The sequence below is a fragment of the Nannobrachium achirus genome, assembly GCF_963921795.1.
Source record: "Nannobrachium achirus genome assembly, chromosome: 5".
Taxonomy (NCBI): Eukaryota; Metazoa; Chordata; class Actinopteri; order Myctophiformes; family Myctophidae; genus Nannobrachium; species Nannobrachium achirus.
Window position 1 is genome coordinate 14686400 of NC_137814.1, and position 26060 is coordinate 14712459.

The following is a 26060-nucleotide window of genomic DNA, read 5'->3' on the forward strand; positions in this document are numbered from 1 at the left end:
TTCTTCAAATTAAAGGAGGAGATTCGAAGAAGATGGGAGGAGTCAGTTTACTAGGCTAGGGTGAACTATCCCTTTAAGGTTAGGTTTGAAATGGGCATCATTTCAAATGGCTCTTGTGGATCCTGATATTAAAATATGATCTTTGAATGCATTAAATTGGATGTGACCCTGTCAAGGTGAACTATATTATCCTGTGGACGAGGTGTCATACTGTAGGTACATGACAACAAAAAGACAATCACATACTGTTGTAAACACTGACAATCATGCAAATGTAAAACATAGAGCAAAGTTTTCAGACCCCTTAGTTGAGAGAGAGATGAAGCAGGGACCTCCACAACCTTTTCATAGATTCCATATCGTTTCATCGTTTGACAGCACAATCATCAGTGTATTTTGGATTCCTGTCAATTTGTGTTTTCAGATATTTAACCACTTGAACCGTCAATATTTAATAAACTTGACCTTTCACTCTGTAATTAGTCTGCTCTTTTTTCCCCTCTACACCAAACCTCTTTGCCATAAATAGCCGATCTACAAACTCACAACGCCTCGGCGTTGTGAGCTTGTAGATCAGCTATTCTTGGCTAAAGTACTCAGAATATGGACGCTACATGGTTCAAGTGGTTAATAAAAAAAGGAGGAAAAAATCACACAAAGATTTGGAGGACCCCCTGTAGTAACTCTGAGGACCCACTGGGGTCCCAGACCCCCTGTTGAAGACCCTTGACCTAGAGCTTAGAGTTTGCACACACTTACATTTGTATCCTGATTAATGTTGTCAGGTGAAATTAAAACAAAACACCAACAAGTTAATTTGACCTTAATGACACTCACGCTTGATTTTCAGAGAGCCACTTTCTTTAGCAAAGAGTAGCATTTGACTGTAGAAGCAACATAGTCAAGTGGTGTAACTGTGTTGTGTCAATTGTTGTGTAACCTTTTTTTTCTTTTTACATCATAATAACTAAGTCATAACTGTACAGTATACATTCATGGTGATATTGAAACATAATGAATAGTCACACATACAGTATAATGTTATTTCAAATGGTAACAATATCAAGTTAACTATATTACAGTGAATTAAAATACACTGTTGGCTGCATGGGGACCCCCTGGAACCCTCAAGGACCTCTGAGGGTCTCTATAGCCCACTGACTGACGTAGAGCACAGAGATAAGACAGAGGCTGACTCATTAAACCGGCCAGCCTCTGTCTGACAAGACTGCAGGCAGATGGACCAGAGGAAAAAGTGAGCTATCGACGATAATTAGAAATATCAAAGTTGTACACAAGCAAAGACAATGGATGTTTATTTATCCACTTGTAACCAACCCGTAAGAGTTCATTTGGTCACATTTGCATGCTGTCCGAATTAAATTAACATTCAGGATTTCACAGTGTAGGCTACATTAATGCAATGACTAACATTCTTGGAACACAAACACAGAATAACGTTTTAGCCTTACCTTTGACCGTTGATTTGTTTCGAACCCAGAACGGCTCTTTGAAACGATAGGCAGGAATATCTTCTCATCTCCTCATTCTCCTCCTCTGGCAACAAGCACCCTTGCTTCATGCTTTCTAAAGCCAGGTGTGGGACGCGTCACGCACCTCAGTACTCTCAGAAGGCCATGGGTCTGACAAACAGCAGAGATAGATGGAGTATCCCATTTCAAAGAAACCTAGAAAAAGGAAACAAGGAAAAAAAAAGTTAACTACTAAGTCAAGAGAGCATGTTGACTGCAACGGCCCAGGACAATACCTTTTAATATATTTCTCCATTTTATGCCATGTTCATTGCGATATTAGTAGCCAAGCGTTGTGTTGCAGGACATGCTGTCAAACCACACAGACGTTCTAAGTCTGAGTGGTCTTAACGGATCTGAACCACAGTCTCCCTCAGCATTCAACGACCGCTCAAAAGACTCGCCCTTTGCCACAACAAAAAACAAACTAACAATAGCCCGTTAAATGAAGCTGGCTCTAATTCCAAACTTAAGTGGGGCAAGGTGCGTGCCTCACACCTTCCTCCAAAGTCAGAGACACAAGGGGTGCTGACAGCTGAGAATGGGACATGGGATAATGAATGGAACATGGTAATACACGGGTTGCATGTGGTATGAACAGCCTGCATTAGCTCGGCCTCAGACGGATGGCCGAGGGCTATACTGTAGGTAAACAAGCTTTTTGGAGGTGGGCCCTGATGTTGTCAGTGTTAAATAAATGACGGCAGTCGAACCTCAAAATCAAGTTCAGCGAGTCTAGCATAGTATCTACTTGCAGCGCGTTGCACCACAATGCGGTGTATGCTTGTAGATCAGCTATGTTCGGAGAAGGGAGGGAAAAAGGAGGGGAACAAGTACAGACCCCTGGGGGACCCTGGTCAACAAAGATCTGTATTGATCCCATGGGGGAAATGTGGTTGTCATGACAGTCCTGTGCAGAGCTGATACAGACAAAAAGTGATAAAACTCAAAATATATAATAATAATAATAAGTGTGGCATTACTGTACTCTGTACTCACGTCACTTGGGCAGAAAAAAGGAATAAAATAACAGCAGACATCATGTGAATGTAAGTTTCTGTACACTAGTCTAAAACTTAATAACTTAATTAATATAGTGGGTAAATCTCTCCATCATATATATTTCCTCCACAATGCACAGCCACTGCTCACAAGTTGGAGGGTCACTTTTATACCACAATCTTGTGATCGTTTTTTTGCTGCACCTTGACCAGATACATATCTTCTCTATGCGTGTTTTCCTGTGTCAAGTTTCCTAGATAAAGCACCACACTTGGTATTTCGTATTTCAATATCTCCTTTGTCACTGACCATATATCATTCCAGTATTTGTACATTTTTGGGCAATTCCAAAATATGTGTTCGTGGTCAGCATCATATCATACAATTTCCTCTGATCTTTGGAGTTATGAAATATCTCGTAGCATTCTTCCAGCAAAGTTCCCTCCACATTCTAGAGCTTATGGCCGTGCACTGTGTCTTAAAAAATATTATACCAGTCTTCCTCTGCAATCTGCACCCCAAGTCCTGCTTCCCATTTCTCTTTGACATATAAGGTAGAGGCTTATTTGCCATCAGTCCCTGATAAAGGGCTGAGATTACTCTACACTCTACACTAGTCTTAAGTTCATAAAATTATAGTACCATTGTAATGGGAAGGACATGGTGACAGACATCCATGGTGAAAGGGCTCAGCGCCTGCTCAGCATCCTGGCTGTCGATACTGCCCTATCGCCTGCTGGGTTAGTAAGTGTCTTTGATGATCTGATGGCATTTAGAAGTCTCCCAAGCCTTCATAGTCTTACAGACACACACTAATGTACCCATGAGGACATCAACCTTTTAGGACAGTGATTTCATGAATGCCAATTAAAACTTTTTGGCCATTCTTATAGCCGTTCTATAAGCTCACAGCGCGTCGACATCGCAAGCCGTTGTGAGATTGTAGATGGTATTGTTTTGTTAAATATAAATCAGGAAATTCTAACCCCTAAACCTAACTTCTAAATGTCTAATCCTAACCTGAATATTTTCCTAATTATATTATAGTCGGGGGCGTTAGGGAGATAACATGGTCATTTCGTGCTAATTAGTCTAAAAATTTTGCACAGATGTAGCCCAGGGCATGCTCTAATGATTTTGCTAGGGCGCCCGAGTCGGCGACCTTCGGGGTCGCCACAGCGGCCAAATCAAGTTGGGCTCCTATCGACTTTCTATACAGGAGGAAAATACCCAGAAAGAAATCTGCTTTAAGTAGGATGTGCGGGGTCTAACTAGGGGTTTGTCATGATGCTGAATCCATTGCAAGCATTTGTTTTGCACAAAACACATTCCTTGGGCTATAAATGGCCCCAGAAAATGATGGTTTAGTGATGAAAAGTGATGAGTCATCACTTTTCACAGTTTTGTGGGCTTTTCTGGGGCCATTTATAGCCCAAGGTGCGCTTTTAGACTAATTATTATTATCTTTGTTATCATAAAACAACCATTTCTCTAGTGAGGACTATTTTTTTAATTCTACTATAACCTACTCGTGGGGACATATGGCCCTCACAAAATAGCAATAAAGTACAGTATACGCACGCACGCACGCACGCACGCACGCACGCACGCACGCACGCACGCACGCACGCACGCACGCACACACACACACACACACACACACACACACACACACACACACACACACACACACACACACACACACACACACACGGTATGGGCAAAATTGATTTTATCGTTTGTATTGCAGTTACTATCAAAACCTCCACCGGCTGTCCAAGTCTGTCCGTCACGTCACACTTTTCCCCTACTCATATCTCTGCCACCGTTGCCCCGATCCATGACAAACTTTGCACACACACTCCTTGGCTGCCAAACCACAACCCCCAGTGCCACCCATCATTTCTCACATGGCCCTCTTCTAGCGCCACAATGAGGCCGATTCTTGCAAGACAATTCTTTTAAGAAAATAAAAAACGCGTCTGTGTGCAAAGCCCTTTAGACTCCCTAATCGGGAGATAAGCATCCGTCAAAAGACATTACAATAAAGTACAGCCTTGAACCTTGATAAGCCAGAGCCATTGTCCTGGAGCAGTACTGTAGCTACTGTGTCAGTGTGCACCTGTTGCTGTTGGTCAACGGTGAAATAAAAACCCGCCCCAGCCGTCTGCCTCACAAGCAGTCCAGTAAATCCTCCACCCTGCAAATGTACCCAGCAGGAATTTCACAGGTTATCTTTGTGTTCAAGGATAAAGGGGGGAAAAAAAGACAAAGCCATTTCAAGAGGCGCTGTAGCAGTAGGAGTTTAGGAATAGAATGGAGATGTCCTTGCCCTGTGTATGGCCATGCTATAATTAACCACACTTTAATTCTGGTGTCCCCATTCTGGGCATTATAGGCGAGAAAAAAAAACCTTTGAAAATAAAAGAATTACATTAGAAAAGAAAAACAGGAAATACATAGTAATATATACGTAAAAAAAGTATTTGAAATATTCAAAGACTTGCACAAATGTTCACTATTTTTTCAAAAATAGCAGATCTACAAGCTCGCAGCGGCTGTGAGCTTGTATATCTGCTATTTTTCAATAGTTAAAGTATACCCAGGGCCCAGAATATGGTGTGACACCCCTGGTCTGGCCCAGTAGGTCAACTGTGGCACGAAGGCATGTTTTATATGGCTCGCGGCTTCCTTCTTAAAATGATTGTATTATTTATGGCCCTCCAGCAGAGACCATCAAACATTCAAACATTGGCAAAAACTTTCAAATAATATAAGAAAGAGGCAAACAAAGAGCCAATATACAGGCAACTGTAAGTTTGTAGATCTGCTATTTTCACAATATGTATTGAGTCACTTACAATTCCAAGTGCTTACAGGGAGAGGGGTCCCCAGTCCAAATATACTAATTTTGGTGGGTCACGGCCTGAAAAGGCTGAGAACCACTGGTATAAACATGTGGAATTCATGCGTCGAAATTGAGTTGAGTTATTTGTAAGGATTCCTAACTGCTTGCAGGGGCGCTGGAACTCCCTAATCTCAAGGGGAGCTGAGCCTGGAGGAGTTCATGCGAAAAATTCTTGTTTTTTATCCGGTTTTGGGTTATTTTTATTACGGTTTCGGGTGCTTATTCCCCGCACAACGGTGTAACAAGGAGCTATATAGTTACTAGTTATTTTAGCACACAGTGCAACACACAGCACGCATGCACACACACAGTCACTCACTCACACACTACAAAATCGGGTATTATTTTTGTAACAGTTTTCTACTGTTTTTTATTCCCCATATACAACGGTGTTAGTTTGCAACAATGAGCCTATAGACAGTTTCTAGTTCTCAAATAAATAGACTTTGGTGTGCCATCAAAGCGGGATTTAAATTTGACTTCCCTTCTGACCGGAAGTGGCAAGGTGACCATGTGATTAGGTCACCATGTGATAATCAAATACCTTTTTTCAACATATTTTATTCCCCAAAGTCAAATACATTATTGTTTTAATATAGCTCTGTGTGTGTATATATATAGGCTTATTTAACCCTTAAGTTCTGTTCAGATTCACTACACCTTCGTTCTGTTCGGGTCATTTTGACCCGGTGGATATTTGGTTTAAAAAAAACAACACTAATATAAATGTTAACTTAACAAATCATCATGATACATTGACTTTGACTCAATACCAAACAATTCATATGATATATTTGGTAAATGTTTGCATTTCTGCTTTGCTATATCACATTAAACACTGAAAGAGCTAGGCGTTTTTACTGATTTAGCTGAAATCCATGTAAAAAAAACTACTTCATTTAATACAGGGCAATATTGCTCATGCTTATAGGAAGGGGGGGAGGGTTCGGAATGGGGGTTCGGAAGGCGGGTGTTAGAAGTGGGGGTGACTGTGTGTCTGTGTTTTGGCATAATACTGTGTATTTCTGTGCTTCCGGGTCAAAATGACCCGAACAGCACTTAAGGTTCAAAAAATATGAGGGGGGTGTAGCATGGGTGTAGTGCAAAAATATTTTTTTTACATGTTCATCTCAGAAGAATCTTTAAGGCCAGTGAGTTTCAGGTGGAAACATTTTCAACTTCTACCTTTTTTTTTCAAATGAAAATGTAAAACGGGTCAAAATGACCCGAACAGCACTTAAGGGTTAAAAAGAAAAAAAAAAGAAAAAACATTTTTTTTTTTTTTTTTTTTTTTTCCCCACCACCAGGGGAGCTGCAGCTCCCTCAGCACCCCACTTCCAGCGCCCCTGACTGCTTGTTCCTTGTGTTGTTTCATTCTCAGTGTAGCAGTAGTGACTCAGAGCCTCTGCCTGATGACATAAAAGCCGAACATCTCCCCGACCAAGGGGGAATTCCCTTTTAGACTAGTGGTTAAGATGTTGCTTTCAACACCGGAGACCCTACAGGTTCAAATCCATCCTGACGGGCGTTCCATCAGGATATCTAAAATTCTTGTTGAGAACTTTTCACACGTCGAGACATTTGGCTACGCTGCCATTTGCCACAGCCAACAATGTATTGGACTGTAAATATAATAGCAATGGAGTGCATGCATGCCAAGTAGATTTTGGTTTGTTCACAGCACAGATGAGTGGCTTACATTTTGGACACATCGGCAACAAAAGACTATTGATGTTGCACTGTAGTTAAATGCGGTGCATTTGTATTTATGGGCTAAATGTATTGACTTCACCAAGAAGAAATCCCATGAACAGTGGGCAAAATATGTCAATGATGTACATGAGTCAATCTTTTTCAAATACAGTAAAGTGAAAATACTATGGTGTACTGTATGCAAAATAACATGGTACTGGTACTGGAGTGTGATTTGCAGTGATGTCATGTCTATGTGTTAAACCCTTAGCCACCCTATTCTCTGCGTGTTATAGGTAAATCTTTGGCGAAAATAGGTGAACATTTGGCAAACATAGCAGATCTACAAGCTCATGTGTTGTGACCAGGAATTTCGTCATTTTAGGGGCAAGGCATTTTTTGAGGGCACAAAGGCCAAATGCCAGGGCAAGAAGGCCATCAAACAAGCTTTTAGTCCATTGAAATAATTAATTGAATTTAAGGATGTAATAAATGTAATATGTAGAGTAGACTATAAATAAATAAATAATGGGATTTACAATGTTATCTACGCTCAGCCCTGTACCAATCAAAGTTACTGTATTGGTTTAAAGATGGGTTCTTAGGAGAGATTCTCAACAAAAGACACCAGTGTCTACATGACAAGAAAGTGACACTGGTGTCTACATGTTGACAAGACAGGAGACAGGAGAAAGTGGTACAGTCAGCTGGGGCATTAAGGCCACTGTGGCCTCAGGACATGCCATTTATTTAGGGGCACAAGGCCAAACAGAGGGGCAACGACGGCCATGGCCTTCATGGCCTCCCTGAAATTCCTGCCCTGGTTGTGACTTGTGACACGTTCTTAGTTTGTTTAAATTGGATTTGGTGCTAAATGTTTTCTTACTATGACTTTCTTACTCATAGCCTGGAAAACGAGACAAATCTGCAGAAAGCCAGACCTAGGGTTACCTGGTTAATGCTTGACATTAATCACTAATGTTTTTGGAATCAGAGTTGAATTACAGCCGGGCTCAGTCTATGATATGTCGATGCTGCAGTAGTCTTGAAAGAAAAGGAAACTATTCCATGTCAACTAGTTTAGAAACAAGGATGTTGACACAACAGATGATTGGTTACTGTACTTACTGTGTAGACAACAGCTGCCACTCGGCCATCTCTTGACATGCACTATTTCACACCATATCATTTGACAGATCATCTGTGAATTTTAGATATTTGTAGAGCCATTAATCATGCTGACAGATCCCACTGATGACATGAAGGAGATATAAATCACCCGAAGATCACACAGTGACACTTGTGTGGCATGCATTACTTGTGATTCGCTGCTGTCAACTACTGTTAAATCAGAGGAACACTCATAAAAATGAATGAAACATTGAGGTAAACATCCTAGTAATGGCTATGAAAATAAGAACTATATGATCAACAGCTCACAGTTAGCTCTCTGATTAAGATTATGAAATCCAAACTGCGATACAAACATCCTCAAATGAATACTGATACCATGAATGAGAAACAAATGAGCCCAGCTAACTACAGTATGTGTTGGTTCCATATTGTTTCAATTATTACAAATGAAGTGAATCAGCAAATTAGAACATTGCAGTTAACACTTGTATTTGTAACAAAATAAATTACTCTTCATCATATGACATGTCACATGTCAAAAAGTTTAAATTGCAACACATCTTGTAGATGTGCTCCTTTTGAAAGAGTCTGAACATTTTCAGCTACAGCATAATGACATTCCCAAAATAGGGATACAATGGTCAATGTGGTTGATTAAACGTCATGTTTTTCATCATCGCATGGCTTACTGTTGCATAATAGACATGAATTGTGTATAACTGATGATGATGATGATGATGGACAGTATGTGTTGCCAAACAAAATAAAATAATCTAAAACAGGGGTCTTCAACAGGGGGTCCAGGGCAAAGAGTTTTTTTCTTTTTTTCCAAATTTACATGAACCCAAAATACACTGATGATTGTGCTGTCAAAAACAATGAAACTATATGGTATCTATGGGTTGTGGGGGTCCCTGCTTCATCTCTCTTGCTCTCAACTAAGGGGTCCTTGGCCTGAAAACGTTGAAGACCCCTGATCTAAAAGGCACTTTTAAGTGGGTGCTGCTGGTAATCTTTTAACCCCCTCCACCCCCACCTCCCCTTGCAACACCAACACACTCACATTCTGCCTTCCCCTGGCTTTGTCGGTCCAGTGTTCTCATCTGCCCGTCGCAAATAGCAGAGGAGTGCCCTACCCAATTAGGAAGATGCGTTATGCAGGCATGATGCCATTTCTCTGATAATCATCCCCATATTTGGAGGACTAACATCCTTTATTAGTGGATGTTCGGCCTGCTATCAGCTACTGGCTCCATCACTTCACTTGGCATATAGGTTGACAGTCAAAGGTAAGCAAAAAGACTCATAGAAGTATAATTCATTAATGGGCTTTACAGTACATCGTAATCTGTAGTATAATCTTGTGTTCAGATTAAGATTGAATTTTATTGTCACGTCAAAGGTTTACAGGTATAAAAATGTGGTACAAAAAAGTACATTTTACTACAGGTTTTGATGACAAGATTATTTATTATCTCTAAACTTTGTGTGGTTTAAATATGATACGATACGAAGTAATGTTATGATCTCTTTGATTTGCTTTTGTCTGTCTCACATGGCTAGCACAGGATCTGATCTCCTGAGGAACAACTGCCCAGGTAAAAAATCTGAGATTATTCTTTTACTCGAAAGAGGCATACTAGTCTTTGTATAAACACTTTGCTTTACAAAGGCATATTGATGCACACAAATAATTTCCTTTTGTTGGACTTGCCATTTTGAATCACTAAACATTTCTCACTTGGTATTCATTACAATTTTACAATCATAATTGTTACAAAATATAGTAACAATTATACAGATTGTAACGGCTGCAGAACAGCAACAGTAAACCATAAGTACAAGTAGTAAGTAAATACAAGTGAATCAGTGGCAATATTTATCTCACTGCACTAGAAGTAGACGTATAGTGCACTAATGGAGGTATATGAATGTAATGATGAGAAATACAGAGAGACATACAGTACTTGCTTGTAGTAGATGATCAACATTAAAACTGCCCTTTACGGGAGCATGACATAAAATGGCCTGAAAACGACTGGTCATCTTCCGCAGGGTGAAAAATGGGTGACGCCGCCATGGCAGACTTTGGGCCGGCTGCTTGCTTTCTGAGGAAAACAGACAGGGAGCGCCACGAGGACCAGACTCGTCCCTTTGACATGAAGAAGGAATGCTTCGTCCCTGACCCTGATGTTGAGTACGTCAAGGCTTCCATCTGCAGTCGTGATGGTGAAATGGTTACTGTTGATACTGAATTCAAGAAGGTAGGTGGAAGAAATTATGTTTATTTTTTTTCTTCTTGTTTTGGTGGGGACATATAGATTATGATCCGAGTCTATTACTTATCCCCACATCTAAGGATGAATAATCTGTGTTTGCAGACCGTGACCCTGAGAGAGGTTGATGTCCATCCTCAGAACCCGCCAAAGTTTGATAAAATTGAAGACATGGCGATGTTCACCTTCCTGCATGAGCCGGCCGTGCTGTTTAACCTCAAAGAGCGTTATGCTGCATGGATGATCTATGTAAGACTACAGCATCGTTACAATTCTCCTTCAATGACAAAACAGAGTTACTCATTCATTGCTATCCACTCACTACTCCAATATCCCGTAGACCTACTCTGGGCTGTTCTGTGTGACTGTCAACCCCTACAAGTGGCTGCCAGTCTACAACCAAGAGGTGGTTGTTGCTTACAGAGGCAAGAAGAGGGCCGAAGCGCCGCCTCATATCTTCTCCATCTCTGACAATGCCTATCAGTACATGCTGGCAGGTAAACAATCTACATTTGTCAAAGTCTTTCCATCTTAAAGGACCTCTCCACCCTAAATCACTTCTAGGCTTATTTTCCTACTTATATTGATCCAAAAAGACTGTCCATGGGGTCTAGTAGGCTGAGATGCCCCTGTCGTCCAGTTTCCCCAGCAGAACCTAGCAGCCCTCATATAGAGTAGAGTCTACAGTATAAGCCTATCGCTTTTACACTATTTGTTGTGTTTTTTATTTTTCATGAATGTGGTACTAGTTGTCATTACAAACACAACCATGTCATCATTGTCCCACACAAGCCATCACACTCTGCTAAACATATGTTATGCTTTTATGTGTTTTGCCAAGTCCCGGAAAAGATGCCTTATAATTGGCCAGTACAGTCACTTTGATTGGCACATGTGCCGAATGCTCACCCCAAAACATTATTTATGATATTGTGGTGGCTTGTGTGGGACAACCAAGGCATGGATGTGCTTGTAATGACGACTATTAACACAAGCATGAAAAAGAAAATCACTTTTGAACACAACAAATGGTGTAAAAGTGATAGGCTTATAAGCTCCAGCTCCACTCTATAATATGACAGCTGCTACATTCTGCTGGGGAAACTGGACAACAGGGACTTTTGGGATCAATATAAGTAGGAAAATGAGCCTAGAAGTGATTTAGGGCAGAGTTGTCCTTTAAGCCATATACCACCACTGTCACTGCGCTATTCACTGCCCATGTGTCTAACGTTTATCTTGCTTACAGACAGAGAAAACCAGTCCATCCTCATTACGTAAGCCAAATATCTTTACACAGCAACGGTGTCATTACGTATTAAGTTATCTTAATCTAATCTCATGGCTTGGTTTCTCCTACGTACCCAGTGGAGAATCTGGTGCTGGAAAGACTGTCAACACCAAGCGTGTCATTCAGTATTTTGCCAGCATTGCTGCTGTGCCAAGTGGGAAAAAAGATGCAGCTGCTGAGAAAAAGGTTTGTACAGTAGGCCTAACGAATGTTGTTGAACATAATATGTCAAAATATCAGTGGTGGAAAAAGTACTCAATAAAAGCCTTAATATGGCAATGTAAAAATGCTCTGTTACTGTATGATTAAAAGTCTGGAATTCAAAATGTACTTAAGTAAAAGCACAAAAGTATCCATACTTAAAGTACTAAAAGTAGAAAGTACTCATTATGCAGAATGTCCCATTTCCCAACTGTTTAAAATGTATAAAAATCTTTAAAAACAAACCATTTTAACCTAAACCGTTATGCATACTTAATTGCGACAAACACAGGGTACCCTGGAGGATCAAATCATCCAGGCTAACCCTGCTCTGGAGGCTTTTGGTAACGCCAAGACCATCAGGAATGACAACTCCTCCAGATTTGTGAGTGTCTTGGTGATTCAAGAGACAAAGGTGTATAGCTATCATGAAATGAAAGTAATAATCAACCAGAAAATGTATGATGTTTGCAATCTAGGGTAAATTCATCCGGATTCATTTTGACAACAGAGGAAAGCTGGCCAAGGCTGATATTGAGACTTGTAAGTAAACAGATGTACAATTTATATAATTATTGTTGCAAACAATGGGCGTCATGATGGCAAAACTGGGAGTGCATTCCACATTTCCTTTAACAATATGTTAGATGTCAAGAGAGAGAAGCTGAAACAACAAGATACTCTAAGGCAGGGGTCTGCAACAGGGGGTCTGGGTCACCTAGAGGGTCCTCAGAGTTACTACTGGGGGGCTGCCAAATCTTTGGGTGATAGCGGGGACGTTATTTTGAATGTTTACATTAACCACTTGAACCCTCGCTAACCCTATTCTGGGGGGAACGTTAGCCGGAAATAGCGGCGCAAGGCGTTGTGAGCTTGTAGATTTTTGGCAAAGAGGTTTGGTATACAAGGAAACAAGAACAGACCAAGTACAGATCCAACGGTCAAGTTTGGTAGTATTGAGTTATGTGGTTACATTTCTGAGAATACACATTAACATGTAACCAACACAATTCTATATAGTGTGTGTGTGTGTGTGGGGGGGGGGGGGGGGTGTCCCTGCTTCATCTCTCTTTCTCAGCTAAGGGGTCCTTGACCTGAAAAAACGTTGAAGACCCCTGATCTAAGGAAACCGTATTCTGAGTAGGTGTGGCTGCATGGCACAATAACAAGAATACATTGTCCTTCTAGATCTTCTGGAAAAGTCCCGTGTGACTTTTCAGCTCAAAGCTGAGAGAGATTACCACATTTTCTACCAGATCTTGTCTCAGGCAAAGCCTGAACTTCTGGGTAAGAAAGAAATATATAACTCACTGTTCATAATCTATTATGCTATAATAATATACAGTTGCTTTAATATAACGCTATACTGTTTTTACATTGTCACCTTCTCTTCAGAAATGCTTCTCATCACCAACAACCCCTATGACTACGCCTTCATCTCCCAAGGAGAGACGACAGTAGCCTCAGTCAATGACGCTGAAGAGCTGCATGCCACTGATGTGAGCTTTATTTTCTAAATCAGAGGTCTTCAACAGGGGGTCCCCAGAGTTACTACAGGGCATCCTCCAAATCCTTTTTTATATTAAGCGCTTGCAAAAATAGCAGATCTAGCACGAGGCGTTGTGAGCTTGTAGATCGGCTATTTTTGGCAAAGAGGTATGGTGTAGATGGGGAAAAGAGCAGACTAAGTACAGAGTGAAAGGTCAAGTGTATTAAGCATTGACGGTTCAAGTGGTTAAATATCTGACAACACAGATTGACATCCAAAATCCAAAATACACAATACGCATGATTGTGCTGTCAAACAATGAAACTATATGAAATTTATGAAAAGGTTGTGGGGGTCCCTCCTTCATCTCTCTCCCTCAACTACGGGGTCCTTGGCCTGAAAACGTTGAAGTCCTTAAAGGAGTAGTTCACCTCAAGTGACACACTCCATGAAGCTTTGAATTCCTTTTTTTTTTGTCACATTCCTGAACCAATAATTTGATGAACAGTGGAGTCTCTGGTAGGAAATTCAATTGAATCTTTTAGAAAACCACCCGGTCATCAAATTATTGGGTCAAAAACAAACAAATCCATGAATTGTGTGTAAATGATAGAAAACAAGTCATGTTTTGGGTGAGTGAAACAGCTAATCATCTACACATTCTACTGAATTTGCTGATCCTTTAACATTTATTTTATTTTAGGATGCTTTTGATGTGCTGGGTTTCACTCAAGAGGAGAAGAACAGCATTTACAAGCTGACCGGTGCCATCATGCACTACGGTAACATGAAGTTCAAACAGAAGCAGCGAGAAGAGCAGGCTGAAGCTGATGGTACTGAAGGTGAGACTGTTGAGAAGAAACAAAACAACCAGGAGTATATCATTGCTTTCGGGCAAAAAACGCTTGTCTCCATTATTCTAACAATTTTGTGTATGTTCGTAAATTAATGCTCTGCCTGATCATACCACTGCGTCGCACAAAAGCATCAAAAGTAGCAGACCCACAAGCTCAAGCTTTGAGCTTGTAGATCTGCTACAGTATGCTTGCTATTTTTATGTCATTTGACTGTTTTCATTTTCAGGTTTAAGTTACAGGGACGATATGATGACAAGACAGTCAGGCCAGGGATGCCAATCTTGTGTGTATATGACATAATTTTGTTTAAATTAATCTCCTCAGAAGCTGACAAAGTTGCATATCTGATGGGTCTGAACTCTGTTGACCTCATTAAGGGTCTCCTTCACCCAAGGGTGAAAGTTGGAAATGAGTGGGTCACCAAGGGACAGGATGTTGCCCAGGTATGAGTTATATTGAATAATTACTGTATACTCACACTCTTTGGTTAGTCTTTTTTTTATGTTTTTATGCAAGATTATTATGTAGAAGTTGGCAGTTGGCACAATGGCAATTAGGAATAATTGTCTTTAATGGGTTCATACAGTAGAAGGAATAGGGATTTGTCATTTATTGTAACAAAGAAGTATATCTAGAAGTGCACCTTTTTAAATGAAGCCCCTTTAGCCCAGCACCCTCACAGTTGATGTGCGTGTTACCAAGTTTCCTTTGATGGATTGATAGGAAGGACATATTATGTTGAGAAAGAATTATAGGGAATGAGAGACTGTGAGGTATCCTTTAAATGGCAAATCGTTTTCACAACATGAATGTAAATGTAGCCTATACATTTGGGCTTCCATTCTAGGTGAACTACGCAATTGGTGCACTGTCCAAGTCAGTGTATGAGAAAATGTTCATGTGGATGGTGGTGAGAATCAACCAATCACTGGACACCAAGCAGTCCCGTCAGTACTTCATTGGTGTGCTGGACATCGCTGGGTTTGAGATCTTTGATGTGAGTTGTGTTATTGTAACTGTAACTTGATGATAAAGACTTTGTGTTATTAGCTGTCATTTTCTCTTTGAGTTAAGACAAACCTTAGTAAGCATGTAGGAAATCTATGCTATTGTTTTGTATGTTGTCTTCTTGCAGTTAAACACCTTTGAGCAACTCTGCATCAACTTCACCAACGAGAAGCTGCAACAGTTTTTCAACCACCACATGTTTGTGCTGGAGCAGGAGGAGTACCAGAAGGAGGGCATTGAATGGACTTTTATTGACTTTGGCATGGACTTACAGGCTTGCATTGACCTGATTGAAAAGGTGAGAGCTTGAAATGTGTGGATGAGCCTTATAAAAAAAGCCTTATTGAAAGAAATATTGATTAATGTGTTTCTCCAAACTATATTCTTCTCCTCAGCCAATGGGTATCATGTCCATCCTCGAAGAGGAGTGCATGTTCCCCAAGGCCAGTGACGCCACCTTTAAGGCTAAGCTGTATGACAACCACCTGGGGAAGTCCAACAACTTCCAGAAGCCCAGGCTTTCCAAGACGAAAGCAGAGGCTCATTTCTCCCTGATTCATTATGCTGGTACTGTGGATTATAACATCAACAACTGGCTGGTGAAGAACAAAGACCCTTTGAATGAGACAGTTGTTGGACTTTACCAGAAGTCTAATCTGAAGCTTCTCAGCATCATCTTTGCAGATTATGCAGGGGACTCTGGTATGTATTAAAAAAAAAAAAAAAACACTGATATGTCTGTTCTTATGGTGGGGCGGTAGTGGCTCAGAAATTGGAATGTTCCCAGTTTGATCCACAGCTCCCCCTGGGTTATAGCCTCAAAGTGTCCTTGAGCAAGACATTGACGGAACCCCTAATTGCTCCCTAAGAGCAGGATGGTGCCTTTCATGGTTTCCCCTGTCATCTGTGTATGGAAGTGTGTGTGAATGGGTGAATGTAATGCACAACTTTGAATAAAGGCACTATATAAATGCACCCTTTAACACTGTTAAGCCTTAAAGATAAGCCTAAGTGATTTCATTTAATTCAAATAATAACAAAATGGGTCTATGTTCTGATAGTACTAGTTACTATAGAGTGTTTGGTCCGTAGCCTTATCCCCTGTGAGGAGAAAAAAGCTTGTTCAGTTGCTCCACCAAAACCGTTGGGTGTTCCTCCAATCATGGTTGCGTTGAGGTGGGTCTTACACACACCAAAGCCCACTGGAGGAAGGCCCCTGCCTGTCACCTACATGAAACTTCACTAATATACTGTAGACACAAATATATTACAATCATTTCTTGATTCCCAGCTGTTTGTAGCCTAGACTATATGATTGACTTAGGTTATTAGAAAAGTAACATTTTTTTTCAAAGTGTACTTGATTGTAAATGTAATGATTCATACAGTTGTCTTTTCAATTTGATCTAGACTCTAGTGGCAAGGGCAAAGGTGGCACCAAGAAGAAAGGTTCCTCCTTCCAAACTGTGTCTGCATTGCATCGGGTGAGATAATGGTGGTCTTGTAAACACACCAAGGACATTGATTATCAATTAGGATCCTCCCAAAACTGACACGTGATTCAGGCTCTAACTGAAAACTGAGTGCCCAACACAATAGTATATTCACAATATATGCCAAGAATGTGTTAGAGTGGCAAATAATACGGGTATCCCTGATGGTTAACCCACAGGAGAACCTGAACAAGCTGATGTCCAACCTGAGGTCTACTCACCCTCACTTTGTGCGCTGCATCATCCCGAATGAGACTAAGACTCCTGGGGCCATGGAGAATCCTCTGGTGATGCACCAGCTGCGCTGTAACGGTGTGCTGGAAGGCATCAGGATCTGCAGGAAGGGCTTCCCCAACAGGATCCTCTATGGAGATTTCAGACAGAGGTAGGAATTAGAGAACTAACAGCTCATTTAACAGTGTTTAAGAACAATCAATTCAATTGTACTAATGCTTGAATGATTCTATTATTTCACAAAAGGTACCGCATTTTGAACCCAAATGCAATCCCAGAAGGCCAGTTCATTGACAATAAGAAGGCGGCAGAGATACTCTTAGCTTCTCTGGAAATTGATCATACCCAGTACAGACTGGGACACACCAAGGTGGGTATTTAAATGGATCATACCCAGTACAAACTGGGACACACCAAGGTGGGTATTCCATAGTTTGATAGAAAATATTTTGCTAAGCACCCGGTGTAATTGCTCTCTGTCTTTCAGGTGTTTTTTAAAGCTGGGCTGCTGGGTCAGCTAGAGGAGATGCGAGACGACAGACTGGCTATAATCATCTCTGGCATCCAGGCAAGAGCTCGTGGTGTTCTGGCAAGATTTGAGTTCCAGATGACTGTTGAAAAAAGGCAAGTGGTCAAGGGCATTCACACAGAAAACACCATAAGTAAACATTCAATGACAATCACAGCTTGAACCCCATTCTGAGTGGAACACAAGTTCCTATCAAAACTTCACACGTATAGATTGTCACTCATAGTTCGGAGCACTTATTTGTAATGACTGTCTAATATTTAAAGTCCTTTTGAAATATTATCTTCATAAATTACAATATGAAACACAATCTGTTATTTTAGTCAGATATTGCAGTTTAAGTTTAAGTGGGAAATGTATTTATTAATTAAGGCAAACAGTAAAGATTTCTTGCCAAATACAGAGTGTGTTGGAATTGGCAATGGCATTTTTTCAACCACTGTAGTATGCCAAACGCACCACGTTTCCCCGCTGAGTGAATCAGATATTAATGTACTAGATTTTGTTTTTTAATCAGTTTTCATTCTGCAGGGACTAGATTCCGTTTTAATCAGTTTTGATTCTGCAGGGATGCACTGCTGGTGATTCAGTGGAATATCCGTGCCTTCATGCTGGTCAAGAATTGGCCTTGGATGAGGATGTACTTCAAGATCAAGCCACTGTTGAAGTCGGCGGAGACTGAGAAGGCAATGGCTACCATGAAGGAGGAGTTTGGCAAACTTAAAGAGGCCTATGCAAAATGTGAAACTCGCAAGAAGGAATTAGAAGAGAAAATGGTCACTCTTCTCCAAGAGAAGAATGACCTACACCTTCAAAACCAATCGGTATGCTGATAATATATCGTTGCTGCCAGGGGCCAAAAAAAGTTAACTATTTTTTCTTTATTTTTGTTGTTCTATACAGCTGTGCTATTGAACACCCTTTACACCTGTGTGTTGGTTAGAAAAATATTTAACCAATGAAAAGTAGTAAAAAGCGCTTCGGCCAAAACCACCTTACACTTGAGCTCAATGTTTTCTCATTTTCTGGAAAATGAAAATGTTGTTTGGCCAGACAGCAGAGATATCTAAATTAATGCATGATTAAAGAAATAAGCTCTCCAGCTTTTTTGTCTTATACTTTTGACCGATATACAGCATGCATTTTTGGCAATAAAAAAGATTGTACAGTATCCTGCATGTTTTCAACTATGACAGGAACGAGATAATCTTGGTGATGCCGAAGAGAGATGTGAGGGCCTAATCAAGAGCAAGATTCAGCTGGAAGCTAAATCCAAAGAGTTGTCAGAGAGGTTGGAGGATGAGGAGGAGATGAATGCAGAACTGACTGCTAAGAAGAGGAAACTGGAGGACGAATCTTCTGAGTTGAAGAGGGATCTTGATGACTTGGAACTAACTCTGGCGAAAGTGGAGAAAGAGAAGCATGCCACCGAAAACAAGGTGTAACCAAACATCTATTTGTATGTACTCAATAGCACCTGAACTGTGAGATCATAAATAATACATTATCCCTGCCCACAGGTGAAGAATATGATTGAGGAAATGGCTTCTCTGGATGAAATTATCGCCAAGCTGACCAAGGAGAAGAAGGCTTTTCAAGAGGCTCACCAGCAAACACTGGATGACCTGCAGTTAGAGGAGGACAAAGTCAACTCCTTGACCAAGGCTAAAGCTAAGCTGGAACAGCAAGTGGACGATGTAAGTTAACTTACATTTTCATGGAAAATATAGAACTAATTGATTCTGACTAAGTACAGTATATCACTTGCGACAGCTTGAAGGGTCCCTGGAACAAGAGAAGAAGATTCGTATGGATCTTGAGAGGTCTAAGAGGAAGCTTGAAGGAGACTTAAAGTTGTGCCAAGAGAGTATCATGGACCTGGAAAATGATAAGCAGCAACTAGAAGAGAGGCTGAAAAAGTAATGACCTCTACATGGGTTTGTGAGCGTATAACACGATTTTAAAGTATGTTGTCAAGGTGTAATGAGCTGTAACATTTTGCCATCCTCAGAAAAGATTTTGAAATCAGCCAACTCACTGGAAAAATTGAAGATGAACAGGCAATGAGTATTCAACTCCAGAAAAAAATGAAAGAGTTGCAGGTAATGAAAGTTAAGTGAATTTGTAGAAAAATAATACTATGTCCTGCAATTGAAGCATGATTAAGATGCATTTGACCCGTGTCTTGTAGGCCCGCATTGAGGAACTTGAAGAAGAGCTTGAGGCAGAGCGATCTGCTCGAGCCAGGGTAGAGAAGCAGAGAGCTGACTTGGCCAGAGAGCTAGAGGAGATCAGTGAGAGGCTGGAGGAGGCTGGTGGAGCAACAGTTGCCCAGTTAGAGATGAACAAGAAGAGGGAGGCCGAGTTCCAGAAGATCCGCAGAGACCTTGAAGAGGCCACACTGCATCATGAATCCACCACTTCCACCCTGAGGAAGAAACAAGCTGACAGTGTGGCTGACCTGGGAGAGCAGATTGATAACCTGCAGAGAGTCAAGCAGAAACTCGAGAAGGAGAAGAGCGAAGTCAAACTCGAGTTAGATGATGTGGTCTCCAGCATGGAGCAGATTGCTAAGGCGAAGGTACGTAGTTCACGGTTTGTATTGGGTTTAACGGCATGTGCAATGCTTTGTTTTTATGTTGCCACATGCCAGGACTTTTCCAGATCTGTCATCCCGGCCTTAAAAGTCTTCATTCACTACTAATGAGTCTGGACAGACAACGATGTAAACAGCAAGTTGTTGATGGACGGATTCAACCTCAATGTGGAATTTCTATTTTTCTCATTTTGGTTACTGTTCTATGTGATCACATGTAATCACTTAATCTGACTTAACATGAAGATATTTATTTCAGACTAACTTGGAGAAAATGTGCAGGACTCTTGAAGATCAGATGAATGAATATAAAACAAAGGCTGAAGAGAGACAGCGCTCCATCAATGACTTCACCTTGCATAAAGCCAAGCTTCAAACTGAGAACGGTAAAGGGCATTTTGATTATAATAAAGGGTCAAATTCAAATATGTCACTCAAAAGGCACTAAATTTAAATGTACGTCAAATCAGGTGAACTTTCACGCCAACTTGAGGAAAAGGAAGCCCTGGTGTCTCAACTCACCAGAGGAAAACTATCCTACACTCAGCAGATTGAAGATCTTAAAAGACAACTGGAAGAAGAAGTCAAGGTAACAAATGAGTCTATAAACAATTAAAATAGTGTTACTTATGAATAGTAGACTGAATGACACAAGGGGGATTAAAAGTTGTACCAATTTCAGGCAGTGTTTATTTTGTCGACAAAACTATACTTTTTTCGACTACTTTTTTCCACAAACGAAAAAAAAAACGAAATCAAAACTAAACTATGATGACTAAGGCTATTACTATTTTGTGAACAAATAAAAACTAGCTAAAACTATGACTATTTTGTGAACAAATAAAAACAAAACTAAAAAAACTTAAGGAGGGACTAGGAGAAGTAAGTCATTTTTATGTTTGGTTGCACTCAGGTGTCTGAAAATAGCAGATCTAAAAAGCTCAGATCTACAAGCTTGTAGATCAACTATTTTCAGCATGCAACCAAAAGTCAGGCATTATGACGCCATCAAGGCCCAGCCAAAATATATTTTTGACGACAAAATCTGTAGATTTATTCTATTAAAACTAAAACATTTCCGAAGACTACGACTGAAACCAAATCCACGTGTGTTGTCAAAACTAACACTGATTTCAGGCCAAGAATGCATTAGCCCATGCACTGCAGTCTGCTCGCCACGACTCTGACCTGCTGAGGGAGCAGTATGAAGAGGAGCAGGAAGCCAAAGCTGAACTGCAGCGAGGCATGTCCAAGGCTAACTCTGAGGTGGCTCAGTGGAGGACCAAGTACGAGACTGATGCCATCCAGAGGACTGAAGAGCTGGAGGAGGCCAAGTGAGTAAACGCAACGTATCTTATGCTATTGTGTGTGTTTGCATGACTTTTAGACAAACATCTTCCTTGAACTTCTCTAAACCTGTCACGATCCAGGAAGAAGCTGGCTCAGCGTCTTCAGGATGCTGAGGAGGCTGTTGAGGCTGTTAATGCTAAATGTTCTTCACTGGAGAAGACCAAACACAGGCTGCAGAATGAGATTGAAGATCTCATGGTGGACGTGGAGAGGTCTAATGCTGCTGCTGCTGCCCTGGACAAGAAGCAAAGGAACTTTGACAAGGTTGAATTTATCTGTAAATATATTTCACAGCAGGAAAATAGAGCACAAGTAGTTGGAAATAACATGCATTTTCTGGTTTCCTCCAGGTCCTGGCAGAGTGGAAGCAGAAGTATGAGGAGTCTCAAGTAGAGCTGGAGACCTCCCAGAAGGAGGCCAGGTCTCTGAGCACTGAGCTCTTCAAACTGAAGAACTCTTATGAAGAAGCTCTGGACCACCTGGAGACCCTGAAGAGAGAGAACAAGAATCTACAGGGTAAGGACTCTAAGGAGATAGGTGATCTATTGAAGCAAATCCTTAAAATCATTGTCCTATAATGACAATCATTTTCTTCCTCAGAGGAAATAGTTGACCTCACTGATCAAATTGCTCAGGCTGGAAAGAGTATTCGTGAGCTTGAGAAGAATCGAAAACAGCTGGAACATGAAAAGTATGAGATTCAAGCAGCTCTGGAAGAAGCCGAGGTACAGTATGATGCTACTACTTAGCTGAAAGTTTGTCCAAATTCCACCTGCAAATTGTTACACATTCCTCTTCTCGTCCTAGGCCACACTGGAGCATGAGGAAGGGAAGATCCTTCGAGCACAGCTTGAGTTTAGTCAGGTGAAGGCTGATATTGAGCGCAAGCTAGCAGAGAAGGATGAAGAGATGGAGACGGCAAAGAGAAACCAACAGAGAATTGTGGATACCCTTCAAAGCTCTCTTGAGTCAGAGACTCGCAGCAGGAATGAAGCCATGCGCTTGAAAAAGAAGATGGAGGGAGACCTCAATGAGATGGAGATCCAGCTCAGCCAGGCCAACAGGCAGGCAGCTGAGGCTCAGAAACAACTCAAGTCTGTTCAAGCTCATCTTAAGGTATAGGTCTGAAAAATCAACAGCTTGCTGCTCGATATAAAACTACTCAGAATACTTATTCTTTTTTTATCTTTTAGGATGCTCAACTTCAGCTTGACGATTCTATTCGGGACAATGATGATTTGAAGGAGAACATTGCCCTTGTTGAGAGACGCAACCACCTGCTTCAGGCAGAGTTGGAAGAGTTGAGATCCTTTGCGGAACAGTCTGAGAGAGGCCGCAAGCTTGCTGAGCAAGAGCTCTTGGACATCAGCGAAAGAGTCCAGTTGCTGCACTCACAGGTAAGACAGAGTCAATACATTTACCAACATCAGGTTAATTTATTGTGACGTAAATAAATTATCCAATAAGATTTCATCTCTGAACACCAGAATAGTAGCTTGATAAACCAGAGGAAGAAGCTGGAGGCCGATACGGCCCAACTTCAGTCAGAGGTGGATGAAGCATTGCAGGAATGCAAGAATGCTGAAGAAAAGGCCAAGAAGGCCATCACTGATGCTGCCATGATGGCAGAGGAGCTGAAAAAGGAGCAGGACACCAGCGCTCACCTGGAGCGCATGAAGAAGAACATGGAACAAACCATCAAGGACCTGCAACACCGCCTGGACGAGGCGGAACAGATCGCCTTGAAGGGAGGCAAGAAGCAGGTGCAGAAGTTGGAGGCCAGGGTGAGTTTTCAATTTAGAAAATGTAATAATATTATAACGGAGAGAAGGCTACTTGGTTACAAATGTTGACCGGTCTCCCCACAACTTTACAGGTAAAAGAACTTGAATGTGAACTGGAGGCAGAACAGAAAAAGGCCATTGAGTGTATCAAGGGAATACGGAAACATGAGAGACGTATCAAGGAGCTCACATACCAGGTATCAGATGAAAAAAAAAAAAGTCTGAGCGAGTCTGACAAATCACTATTTCAATTGAATTTAAATGTATTGAATATTTTCTGTTTTCAGACTGAGGAAGACCGTAAGCATTTGACCCGGCTGCAAGAGCTGGTAGACAAGTTGCAGCTCAAGGTGAAATCCTACAAGAGAGCTTCAGAGGAGGCTGTAAGTACTATCAATATGAACAGAAAGATTTTATGTATCCCACTCCTATAGCAGTAATTGGTGGTGGAAAGTTATTTCTATCTACTGTATTTCAGTTTCTTTCTATTTTCACCCCATTCAAGTATTCAATTAGCTATTGTATTGCTTTGGTAGCAACAAAACTGTACTCATGTGCATTGACTACATTGCGTCAACAGACAGTGGTTTAAAAGTAACTAAGTACATGTACTCAAGTACAATTTTAGATATTTTTACTTTACTGGAAAATTTCCAATGTGCAGTACTTTTACTTCTACTCCACTACATCTCAGAGGCAAATATTATACTTTTACTCCACTACAATTCTTTGAAAACTTTAGTTACGGTAGTTACTTGGATTTGTACAAAACTTACCACTTCGGCCCAATATACATTTCTGCAATATACATCAACTATTTTCAAAAGATTATCATACATTATATACATGAAAACTTGTGAAATTGGACATTCTGCATAATGAGCACTTTTACTTTTGGTACTTGAAGTATATTTTGATGCTAATATGTACATAAACTCAAGTACATGTTAAATACCAAACTTTTACTTGTAAGAGAGTAGCCCATTTCTCCATTGAGACATTGACACTTTCACCTAAGTATAAACTGAGTCTACTTCTTCCACCACTGGTCAACAGGAGGAGCAGGCCAACGGTAATCTGACTAAGTTCCGTAAGCTGCAGCATGAGTTGGACGAGGCTGAGGAGAGAGCTGACATCGCTGAGTCTCAGGTCAACAAGCTGCGTGCAAAAAGCCGCGATGTGGGATCCAAGGTCAGTGCAATTTGATTACACCGGTTAGTCAGGTCATGTCATGACCTAACGAAGATGTGTTGACATCAAAACGTTGTCACTTTATCTGCCTGCACCCTGTAAATACATTATATACTGTATATATATGTATATATATATATATATATATTTACATAATGATACAAAGCTGTGAATAGTCAATGTATGTGGTGTGGTCTTTAAATACTTATATTTTTTTCTTTTCACCTCTGTTTCAGAAAGGCCATGATGAAAAGTGAAGCTTATTGATGAATAACAATTTCTGAGACACCTGTTGCCCCAGTATCAGTGTCTCCCTAAGCATGCCCTGTTCAGTAGAATATAATAAATCTGCAACTTAATCTGAATTGTCTTCTTTTTCACTTTTATCAGATTTATCAAATCTGAGAAAAATGCTGAAAATCTTGTGAATTAGCGATATTAGTAATGTTAGAAATGTATCACTTCAATATGATATAACAAAATAATGTTCTATCAACCTTTATTTTATATATATTTTTGTACTGTCCACGACAAAAATGTTGTTGGGCAAAGTTGAGCAAAATGTTTTTCTTCAGAGCTATTCAACTGAACCATCATCTCAGTGGCCTTGTGGTTAGAGTGTCCACCATGAGCAGTGTTGGACAGTAACTTATTACTTATAAGTAATATATTACTGTAATATCATTACTTTACCCAGTAACGAGTAATGTAATGTATTAGGTACTCTGCCAAAAACGTAATTCTTGCCCATCTGGCCAGTGATGTATATCGGACCAGTTACCCATATATGGAGACCCCTGGTACCCATATATGGAGATCCATGTACTGTATATGGAGATGCTGTGAGAGCCCAAACATGCTTACTCAGTTATTCGTTATGTGAAAATCCTCTGATGTCTATGACATCTGCCATCATACCCTTTTATGCCCATACATGGAGATCCCTGTCTGTAGAACCAGCCGGTAGTGTGGTAAAGTATGTGGCCGTTGTGGCCTCCATATATGTGCATTCCCATATGAATTCCTGTTAGATATGGGCTTGATATTGATGACATCAGGGAACTCCATATATGGGCATAAAAGGGATTATGTTACTGTGACATCACAGTGAAGCCAGAGTGTGATATCAGAGTGGAGAACCCATTCTGTTAAGAGAGCTTCCCCTGACATCACAGTGACGTCAGAGCATGATGTCAGAGCGACAAACCCATAGAACCACAGTGTCAGGCGTGACAGAGATACATACGGACAAGATGTGACAGTTCACATAGGCTACTAAACTTGCGATCTACTGTCACAATTACTGATCTACTGTAAGTAACGCTGAATTACTTATTACAATGAACGTGATTGTTTTTGTTTCTGACCACGAATAAAGTGCTTTCTCTTCGGTTGTATCGTCTATGAGCCGCTGATGTGTGTCAGTCCATGGCTTTGTAGGGTGTTGTCGGAATTGGTTCGGGGGCTAAACAAAGCGTGAGGAGCTTGTAGAT

General features: G+C 40.8%; 1 protein-coding gene across 1 annotated transcript; it reads left to right on the forward strand.

Annotated features, from left to right (window-relative positions):
* Positions 1–10331: 10331 nt before the first annotated feature.
* Positions 10332–24824, forward strand: LOC308284842 (myosin-7-like; the record flags this gene model as incomplete). Its single annotated transcript, XM_080725569.1, has 37 exons — positions 10332–10532; positions 10650–10793; positions 10885–11041; positions 11794–11821; positions 11913–12021; positions 12329–12421; positions 12516–12579; positions 13225–13323; positions 13432–13535; positions 14229–14367; positions 14707–14825; positions 15230–15379; positions 15518–15688; positions 15786–16092; positions 16801–16874; positions 17063–17268; positions 17364–17487; positions 17605–17741; positions 18215–18470; positions 18843–19085; positions 19167–19343; positions 19420–19565; positions 19658–19748; positions 19838–20227; positions 20502–20628; positions 20713–20831; positions 21380–21576; positions 21673–21856; positions 21943–22108; positions 22193–22317; positions 22400–22708; positions 22786–22989; positions 23080–23376; positions 23469–23573; positions 23664–23759; positions 24433–24567; positions 24804–24824. 37 exons carry the CDS (start codon positions 10332–10334, stop codon positions 24822–24824), a joined length of 5814 nt encoding a protein of 1937 aa, XP_080581695.1.
* Positions 24825–26060: the final 1236 nt, after the last annotated feature.